Source organism: Nesoenas mayeri, assembly GCF_963082525.1.
Source record: "Nesoenas mayeri genome assembly, chromosome: 7".
Classification (NCBI taxonomy): Eukaryota; Metazoa; Chordata; class Aves; order Columbiformes; family Columbidae; genus Nesoenas; species Nesoenas mayeri.
In genome coordinates this window covers 37,385,435-37,396,643 of record NC_137551.1, presented here as the reverse complement: position 1 = coordinate 37,396,643, position 11,209 = coordinate 37,385,435, and the positions used below count along the sequence as shown (strand labels likewise).

The 11,209-nt window shown below is 42.0% G+C and overlaps 1 protein-coding gene across 1 annotated transcript in view; it reads right to left on the bottom strand.

Moving 5' to 3' along the window:
- Positions 1-11,209, bottom strand: part of DOCK1 (dedicator of cytokinesis 1) — a gene marked incomplete at its 5' end in the record, with an annotated part of 272,626 nt that overhangs the window by 247,083 nt on the left and 14,334 nt on the right. The window contains 2 exons of the mRNA XM_080347839.1: positions 727-767; positions 4,181-4,264. Coding sequence (XP_080203965.1) covers positions 727-767; positions 4,181-4,264 — 125 coding nt within the window. The remainder of the gene's footprint in view (positions 1-726; positions 768-4,180; positions 4,265-11,209) is intronic.

Sequence of the window (11,209 nt, the reverse complement as noted above, 5' to 3'; positions counted from 1 at the left end):
ATGGAGTGTATTTCCAGAAAAAGAAAATATCAAAATAGAATAGAAAAAACACAGGAGAGGCCTGTTTAGGGAACGGGTGGGCCGAACCACACAACTCCACTCTGTATTTTAGACATGCAGACGCAGCTCAAAGTGCACCTCTGTAGGCAAACATCACATTTGCAGTGAAAAAAGAAGCAAAGCCAGAAGTCATTCAGCTCTGCTTAATTACTACTATAAAGCACAGCGCTCAAAAAAATAAAACACAATGGTACAACCATTATTTGTGCTGTTTTCCCTTGGTTTTATCTCAGAAAGGCTGCTATAAACAGCACACAAAGCCCAACGACTGGGCACGATTACCCTGCAGAAGATGACTTCCCCTCGTAGAAAACGACTCGAAATCACAATGTGGATCTCCATATCACTTTCCAAGATGCAATTGCATTTTATGAGTAATGTATTATTTAAGAGACAGTGAAGCAGTGTCAGCCCCTGAACAACTCAACGAGAACATAAAGTTCTGAACTCTTTACTGAGGCAAAGGCTCTGGGGCAGCAGTTAGTGCAGAAAACAAGCTGATGCACATCAAGCCATCTATAGGGACTGTACATACACATAGCCTTAAATTGCAAAAAACACATATGCAACTCAGCTTTCAGGCCTCGCTAAAATAAGTTTCAGTTAACTATAAAAACTCACATTTACCAGAAATAAAAACAAGCGCTCTGCTCTGGCAACACTTACCTTCTTGGATTTTTTCCGTAGTGTATAACCTCTGTACCAACCTAAGAGGGAAAAGAAAAAAGTTTAAAAGTTCATTAATGGATTAAAAAGTTCATTAATGGCACCCAGCAGCTGTTCCTTCTGAGCTCAACAGCACCTTAGTGTGGTTTCCAGTCCTGTTTCATCCCTGCCAACATTCACACACATACTCCACCTGAAATTAAACCTGCTACAAAATTAATATCCTGGCTACAACCAAGTCTTCTTGAAAGCTGTGAAAATCAGAGTGACCATGATTAAAACTGATGGAGATGACTACATGGCAAGAGATGGCATTTTACATGATGCATTTAATTGTCGTTCATTTCATTTCAATCAGGAATTTACCAACATAAACAAAACCAGCTTAAGAGCACTAAAGAGTACATCGTTACAAAGATGTACTGTTTGACTAGTTCAATTTTAAAACCTATTTAAGTCCCACAAATGCAAGTTTCCAAACGCCCATCAGCTGTTTGTTATCTCAGCAGAAAACAAGAATACTTTGGGATTTACGGTTCGCACATTGAAATACAGAAGCAAGGAGCCCTCCAGCCCTAATTCAGCATGAGGCAGCAAACACCCGGCCCGATGTCGCATGATCATCCCAGCCAGGTGGCCATGCCCAGAAAACTGTCCCATTTATTGTGCCCCCAGTTCAGGACACATCTGCAAGCAATCGCCATCACAGCTAAAACAAAACCTTACAAACTATAGTCGTTTTGCCTCGTGGAAGACCCAGGCAGGAAGAAAGTTCAAGGAAGACAACACATGCTGATAAATTTGTTACCTACACTCTGGACTAGAAATCATAGAATCATAGACTCAGAATGTCCTGAGCTGGAAGGGACCCACAAAGATCATGGAGTCCAGCTCCTGTCCATGCACAGGACACTACACAGGTCACCCCTTGTGTCTGAGGACGTTGTCCAATCTCTTCTTGAACACTGTCAGGTTGGGGCCGTGACACCTCCTTGGGAGACTGTTCAGTGTGGATGAAGAACTTTTTCCTCATGTCCATAAAAAGTAAAGCGATTCATCATCCTCACACTGCACCAGAAGCTCTGTGATCACCTGGGATGGTTGGCGCTGTCTTGTCTTCTTCAGTCTGGTGTCTACAGCCATCACAGTTCACTTCCCCACAGCAGCTGCAATGGCCTCACCTCGCATTTCCACCTCTTCCACAGGAACATCAACAAAAACTGTTGCTCAAACAACCATGCACAGTTTCTGGCTCAGCTGCAAAGAAGGCAAAGCATTTCTGCTAGCGTTCACTCCACTGGCTGACATCTGTGCACAGACACGCGTGGATTTCAGTCCTATTAAAGAACTAAATTCCCCTCAGTTCTATACTAATAAACCAACATTTTGAAGCTCTGGTGTCTAAACTGATAAGCACCATAACTTTGATCAAATGTAATGTACGTACTAAAAATCACATAAGTGAAGTACATCTTGGCAATCCATTCCCATAGATGGTAGCAACACCATATCCTATAGAAACCTGCTTGTCCTTAAAACAGCTCTTCTAGACTACACGAGACTAAGATCTCCCAACTTCTAAGCCTATTTCATCTACAGAGATAAAACCACGACTACAATATACCTCTTCAAGTCCCGTGGACACACACAAGTCTTCAAAACTACTCCTAACTTAAGAGTTATTGCAGAAAACTATTTCAAAATAGAAACTCTTCCACAGTAGGATGCCCCAAGTTGAACGCATAATGCAGCAGATACTACTGAAACAAGCCACTCTTTCCCTACAATCTTAAATACAGAAGGGAGGGGCAAACTTTTGAGAAGCTGCATCATAGTAATGCCGTTTTGCCCAGGAGCTGACTCTTCAAACCACTTTTCTGCCTTATTTCTTGTATTATTTGGGTGTTTTCTGTAGTGCAGCCTGGCACGGCCCTGGCCCAGGAGCAGCGATGGCGGGAGGTCCCTGGGCACTCACCTGGACCTTTGCACATATGGTACAAACCCCACCTGGGGCACAACCTACACAAATAATTACCTCATAACGGCAGCTCTGCCGACAACAGAGAGAAGAATTACAACATCTAATTTCCCATCGCAGCAGGTACGTAATGAGTAACCATTATATAAAATGTTTGGAAGAGCGTTAATTTATTTGCATTTCTTTTAATGTGAGTTCATCCCTTGCATTTGAAGCCCAACCACCATGAGAGTGTGCAGGTCTTTATTACTCAAGTCTAGAGGAAAAGTGAATCATGCCCGCTGCCCCACTTGGTTGGCAGCAGTCATCACTTGACGTGGTTTTACATACCCAACTCAGGATCCAGAGTTTATCCTGCAATCATTAAATAAATCTATTTATACATAAAAGTACAAAGCTGCACAATATTTAAATTATCCCGTTTCCATTTAAAACTTTTGCATTGTTAGATTTTCATTAAAGCATATAACATCAGATAACGGAAAGATTACTTGGCTTAGAGTCAGACTTGGCATTGCAGCCAAAAGGTGAATTCTGTAACAAAATACCAGCCTACGAACAATGAAAAAATTCATTTGTACAGTGATGAGTAGAGCTTGTTACTTTTGTTGAAATTGCATTGTTTGTTTCAGTGAATATAACAATAAAAAAATCCTATTAAGTCAATATCCAAAATAAGTTTATCACACAGATGTATCAAAAGACCAATGTCTAGTGAAATAAACAAATATATTAAAGGAAATCACATTTCCACAAGACAAAAAGTGTTACAAGATTTTAAACAATACAGTTTAGTTATATGTTACTTATACCTTTCCAAACTGCAGCACACCATAAAATTTCAAGTCAAGGATTTAATGAAACAGCTGTATTTTACTTGGCTCAGTACTCGATCAAGCAGGAGCTGCAAAGAGTTATGACAATTTTCACATTCTGTTGATTATCAAACTCCACATTCAAGTTCCCTTTTACATGGATCAAGGAGGAAAGATTTCGGTACACGGAATGTTTCTAGAGATCTGTATCTAAACAAGCAACGCCTCTGAAAAGCCTGGAATCAGTCCACAGCACTGGAACACATGTACACATCTCATAAGTGAAACATAAATAATTTAGGACCCAGGTGACCTTCAAATTCAGATTAAATCTCTTTTAGCAGCAGGCTCTTTTGCATCACCCAAAAAGCATCTATCATTTCTCTAATGTAGGGTAGATGCTACAATCGATCCATACAAATAAAGCTGTGCGAACATCCATCTTCCACAGAAAAGGAAATGGTTATTCACCGGGTATCGACCTCATGCATCTTCATTCACATCCAGCATTAGTTAGTTCTGTGCTCATTACAAATAATGTGTTTTGTCCTTTAGCAAGAAAGTAATTCATCACCTCATAACATGAGAAGATAAAGTCACAAACAGAAAAGCAATGCAAGTGCAAAAATGACGTTTCCAAATGCAACTTTTGCTGGCTTACCTTCATATGTTTCTAATATGTGCACGGTGTCACCTATTTGTAAGGAAAGCTCATCCGGGCCCCTCGCATCGTAGTTGTAGAGAGCTGGACAGAGGAAACACTGCTATTAGAACATGCAAGACAACAGAACTTCCAGGCTTTGCTTTTCTCCATATCATTGTTTTTATTACTCACTGTTGCCATTCTCAACATCTTTGTAAAGATTTTTGACAAAAAGAAGCCACAAAAATTCATCCAAGTCCTTCAATCCATCAATATTTCCCCTTGTAACAAATCTCCAAAAGCCACAAGCCCACTTTCTAAGTCCCTCACTCCATTTATAATGCTTTGCTTCTTCATATCAATACACTCAACTTCTGTCAATTTTATGTCATTACAGAACTGCACTGTCTTCCACTGTGAGCCCAACACACAGCAAACCTACACAGTGTATTCAGAAGAGTCAAATCACTACCATGAATATTCAAGAACCATTTCTCAGTCACTTCATTAATTTATTGCATGCATAGTATATTTATAAACAACACTGGACACTTTTAGATTCAGCAGGACAGGGTGCTGGGCTATCTTGTCTAGACGAGGCTTGTGCCAAGAAAGGTTGGACCAGATGATCCCTGTGGCCCTTTCCCACCTGGGATTCTACTCAATGATTCTTCCTACATTAATTAAAACAGCTCCAGAGTCATGGATGAGGTACAGCCCTGCTCAGAAGTGTCCCAGTGTGACTCTCAGATATTATTACCAGAAGAGAAAGACCTGGATAAGTTACACGTAATTCCCCTTCTTGCAGGAAATCTCAACCTCAAAACCTACAGCAAAATGCCAAAAGCCACAGAATCCCAGAATGTCAGGGATTGGAAAGGACCTCGAAAGCTCATCAAGTCCAATCTCCCCGCTGGAGCAGGAACACCCAGATGAGGTTACACAGTTAGAAAACAATGAGATATCACACCCAGGACCTCGCTTACCTGCCCAATCTGCTCCTATCCTAAGCAGTCCTAACCAGCAAACTAGAGCCGGTATTACACAGGAAAGCAACAACCTAAATTACATCTATAAAACCTAGTAAATGGCTTTCTGGACCTCAAATCTGATAATCGGTTTATCCCCAAGCGCACAAGCAGGAAACATCCAAACGGGCCCATGAGAAGCTCTAATCCCACCACGAGGATGGGGCACGGTGCCATGACTTCAATCCCAACCTCCAGGAGTTACTATTTGTTGTACCCAAAACTTATCAAATTCCAGTTTACAATGCTAAGAATGACAAATCCATCACTGGCTGCCTTGGTCCTTTCCTCTGTGGTAACTCTTCTTGCTTGACAGACTACAGACTTTGAAGTAATAAATCAATATATCTGAGTGCAAAAAGGAAAAAAAATATACAAAAAAGCAATCTGAATGAGAAAATATAGTATATAGTGTAAGATTATAAGTAGAGAGGACACTTCAGAGTAAAAGGAATGAAGGTCAAGTGCATCACAGAGACCAGTAATAACAGCATTTAAATGAAGGCTTTAGAAAGTAATATAGTTCTACTGGTATCAAAACAAGCCAAGCTAGCTATTCCTGTTATAATTCTTTTGTTAACTTTTTCAATATTAGAGAAAGGTAAACTCTCCCCTCTAGGTATGTGGTAGGGATTATTTCAAAGCCATAACTGCTGTCCTGCAGAAGTGGGTTCTGTGAAAAATACATTAACAAAAATTAACATTTCAAACCGCTCTGAGCAGAGGGATGTTGGCAAAAGTGAATACACGGGACAGTCTGCTCGGTAACACTCATCAGAAATATCTTCAGTTCAGTTTTTGCACATGGCAGAGCAGACAAAGTCATGCCGTCAATACAAACTCCTCCAAACGTGTGTGGCTGGAGTTCCACACCAAACTCCATCCTTTGGGTATCTACTGCTTTGTACCAGACATCCCACTCAGGAAAAATCCCCATTAGGACAGATTAATGTACTCAATCCACACATTGGCTAAGAATAAAACAAAGGATCAAAGGCAGCTATGAATACAGTATGTTAAAATTTATATCCAAGAGCGCTAAGTGGCGTCTGTCGTAACAAGGAGGGTCATATAACAGTAGCTTCGCTGTAATGACCAATTATTTCGACTGAAGATGATAAACAGCCATCAAGTGGTAATTACTGCCCACAACAGCTCCCATCAACCTGAAATGAGTGAGGAGCAATGGCCGTGGAGGGAAGATCTCTCTCTAAATATGTATATGTATGTGAAAAACATGGATACAAACAAAAGAAAACAAAACAAAAATAATCACATTTTTGGCTTGCAACAGCATTGACAGACCATGAATCAACCAAAACAACTAGAAAGTGCATTTCACCCCTGTGATTACAAAATAAGCCTTGAACTACACTGCACACTCCTACGTAAGCTACGACACAGCTCCCTCCAAGGGTACTTTTTAATGCAGAGTGACATCAAAAGAAGTTATGACAGATAAAATGTTTGACTGGAGCAAACAACAAGGCTTTCATTAAAGGAAAAGACAAAATTTGGAGGAATCAAGCATGAAACTGGTATGCTTCTATTTTGTCTGATCAGCTGTATTCTGAGTCACTGTTTAAAATATTTAAAAGCCTGAAGTATAACTTCCAATTTTTTAATATTTTTTTAACGGAAATCAAGTTTTGCTTCATTTGGAAAACCAAGTTCTCAGCATGAGAGGTTTTCAGCTTGGAGAGCTCCAAGCTAAGTGAAGCATTAGGAATATTTCCATCAGGTAACATCAGCCTCCCCGTCATGCTTGAGCTCAGAACCACAGCCCACTGATTTGGCAATGGAGTTACGTGGCCTCCAAAATTAGACACACCTTTGCTACAATGCAAAAGTGAGAAAGGAATACGGTTACTCAAGCATTTATGCCCAAGACCTAGCCAGGATCAGTTAACCTCATGGTTAACACCAACACAGCATCCCCAAGGCTCTTCATCTACGCACAGATTAGGGTTTTTTTCTCTCTAATCACAGACTGGTTGGGGTTGAAGGGACCTCTGGAGATCATCCAGTCCAACCCACCTGCTCACGCAGGGTCACCAGAGGAGATCACACAGGTCGGTCCAGGCGGGTTTGAATGTCTCAGAGAAGGAGACTCCACAGCCTCTCTGGGCAGCCTGGGCCAGGCTCTGGCACCTCAAAGTGAAGAAGTTTCTCCTCATATTCAGATGGAACCTCCTGTGTTTCAGTGTGTGCCCGTTGCCCCTCATCTTGTCACTGGGCACCACTGAACAGACTCTGGTCCATCCTCTGACACCCACCCTGGAGATGTTGATCAGCATTGATAAGATCCCTCTCAGCTTCTCTTCTCAGAACAGTCCCAGCTCTCTGTCTCTGCTCATAAGATGCTCCAGATCCCTCAGCATCTTCACAGCCCACTGCTGGACTCCCTCCAGTAATTCCTTGCCCAGGAAAGTCCAACCTGGACACAGAACTCCAGATAATAATCATCTACTGAAGAGGCCTGGCTGAGCTTCTCTGTTGCAACGAAATACTCTCATCCCTTATCATTTAGAAGAATGTCATTAACAATCATTTTCTCCTTAAGGGACACATTTATGATAGAGGCAACTCAAGAGACCATGAAGCAGATACCAGAGTCACAGGAGCTCAGGAAATATGCTGTGTTGTGAGCTACAAACCCACTGTTTTTCCGCGGGAGGAACAGAGCAGCAAGCTCAGGCTCCTGCAAACCGCTGCCAACAACCTGAGCCAGGGCTACAGTCCACACCGTACATCAAGTGCCAGCTTCATCAGCCTTAAACGAGCAAGGGAGTCACCTGCAGAAGATCCTCAAGAAGGTTAAGGGGGGTAAGATGCTCCCTGATGCCCCTGGCACGAGCTATGAACCTCCCAGACACCAACATCTGGCCAACATTTGCTACTTCTAAGGTTCGCCTGCAGAAGGGAGTGACCACAACATGTTCTCAAAGTTGTGCACAAAGAAATAAAGAGCTTTATTTTCCAGTTCCAAGCAGCACTATTACTGATTTCATCTAGAGCTGTGGGGAGCTATTACATTTACAAAATCGCACATATAAACCACATTTCCGTGACCTTATGTGTACACTTGCACCGGCTTCTGAATAGACCATTTCAGGCGCAGTCTTATATCTAACCTGCTTATAAAAACTGAGGTAAACCCAAGGTCTTCATGACTGGGAAAGCACCCAGTAATTTTAAGGGACATGCTGCTGATGTATAAAGAACATCTGGATTTGGATGATTAATTAATTAGTCCAACATTTGGATTTAGTATGGCTGTTAATTAGCCGAGGTGGAGTCAACTGTCATGAAGGCTGATGAGCACCCAAACAAACATTGTCAGTGAACTTTGGGTTTCAGCTCCAAGAACGTAACAAGCAGGACAACCAGCCATCCTGAAGCCACCTCTCATTGCCACACCACAGGACAAAAGGTTTCAATGCCACCAGACAGAAGGTTTCAACACCACCAAAGGTGTTTCTCCTCATCGGTTGTGATTTCAGCCGAGGGACCCTCCGGGTGAACGTTCTCCCTGCTCCCTTCTCCCAGTGCAACCAAAAGCCACATCTACACCAAAACACTGAAGTGCCAAAAGCAAAGGATTAGCGTGGGCACAGAAAGAGCAATTTTTTTCAACTCTAGGAGTTGCTAAGGAAAGGAATCTGTGAATAGGGCATTACAGTAATTGCACTAAAAACCCATTTACTGCTCAAGAACACAGAACAAACACCTCTCCTGAACTGCGCTCATTAATCTGCATGCATTAGAGAAATGAGGAATGCAACACTAGAAGAATTAGAGGTCACAAAGGGGGAAAAAAAGGAAAACGCAAACAAAGGTAACATCAATACACACTGAAAAGGCTTTTCTCTGTCTGTACAACAGCTGAGATATAAGATACTATAAAAATGTTAGAGTAATATTCCATGGAATTACTTTGCATGAAAGGCTGTATTAATGGTTCCACACTCCTAACAGAAAGCAAACTGCACTTAACACCATCAGCTTTGTTTTACACTGTCTTTAAAAAAAAAAAATCCCAAAATCATAATTGTGCTTCTTCCATAAAAACACACAAACCACAGAGGTGAAAGCAATGTTCTCTTGCAAATTTTATACTATTAAAAATAAAAGAAACCTGAAGGTTTTCCTCCTATTTTCTGTACAAGGAAAGAGGGTGCTTTCAGTACTAGGGAGACTCCTTAGTCCTCTGTTACTTACCCAGACAAGTTCCCAGTTTTTACAGCTGAGGTTAAGGAAGAAATGAAAAAGCAGCGTGCGAGGCAGGAGCTGCACCTCAGATTTGTCAGATTATTATTGCATGGAAGTATTAACTAAGTCTTCGTGCCTTATTGAAGCTACCTTGCGTTTTGTCATTCCTGCTCTCACCAAGCTTAGTTCTTTCTCAATAAGTTGTGCCATCACCAAACATTCACAAAAGATGCATTTCCTAAAGAAAAGAGATGCCTGAAGAAACTCCTAGACTTGAACAGTTACCACCAAACTTACAAAGAAAACACAGCTCAGGGTTCCTCCTCCCGCTAACGTGCCACATCTTACTGATTAAATCCATGACTTTCATTGTGGGTCTCCCTCCAGCAGGATGAGACTAAATCCAGCAAGTTTAAGAAGACAATAAGGATTGATTCTCATTTTCCCTTACAGAAGGGAGACCATGCCCTTCCTCCCTCCTCCACCTGAGTAGCAAACTCCTGAAACACAAATTGGTTCCTCTGGAACCTGCTTTCCCAGGCGAGCCCCCACAAACCACACGGGACATCTGTCAGGGGTGGGAGAATCCTGAAGCTGGGCTCTGAAAGCCCTGCAATGACAGCCTGCCCTCCCTCTTCCAAAGCGAGGACATGAAGCGCTCAAAACATACCCAGGAATGAATTCTGCATTTCAAGGAGAACCCAAGCACAGGTGCAGCAAGAGCGAAGGGCCACCCAAGCCTCTATAAACATAACAAGACACGTCAGGTTTTACAACAGATGGCAACACAGGGGAGCGATATGTTTTGCAAGGCATCTGGTGTCTTATCGGTACCCAACATGAATTAATAAACTGAGGAAACTACCTAAGTGCAGAGCAATCCCCAAACTTGTGTCACGTTGCCTTCCAGAAGCGTAACCACCCCGCTGCTGAACCCTGCAGGCAGAGCTCACGTAGGACTGAACAAGATACACACTTGTCCCTTCTGCACTAATTGGGGAAAAAAAAAGGGAAATAAATACATGTTCTGGACCTATCCAAGATTTCCAAGAACCATATTCAGGTTCTTGCTTTCCTCCTCCCCCTTTTAAGCCAAACACTCTATTTTTAGGGAGTTAATGAAGTTAAGATGCCAACTCTTTTAACAGCTTCCTCCCTCTTCCTTGCTACTTAATCTCTATTCAGAGTAGCTCACCACTAAGTTAACGGTATAAAGCTAAAACTGGTGTTAAAAAAAACATGTCATTATTGACTATAACAGCATTAATGATGTGCCATAATGCACAGCTAACAAGAAGCACAATCAAGAACATTCAAATCAATTTTTAATATTAAAAAGTCCATTAACTGAAACACATTGTGGGCAAGAAGCAATCACACCACCCCCAGCTTTTAACACCAGCTTCTGCAGAAAAAGCAAGATGCTGATTGCCACAAACAGAACGTTATCTAGAGGCAGATGCCTTGGCATCTGTCTTCTGGCAACGCAGAATCACAAAGCGAGTGAGTTTTGATGTTCCCTTGAGTTTCTCACATTTCACCGGGGGAGACTAAGAAGTGATAACTTGGCTCTTGCTGCGATGGGCCCACGGGCAACATCCTCGGAGAACAAAAAGCATTTGAGCAAGCATGATGCTCGCCGCCGCGCAGCTGAAGAAAGCACTTCTGTACTTTTAACTAACTGGAATTCGAAACCCAAAATCTTTGCAAAATATGCAAAACCTTCAATATTGCTATGCGTAGAATGCATCAGGGTATCTCCTGGGCATGAAACGGAAGGGTTAAATGCTGGAAGGGAGGAGGAACT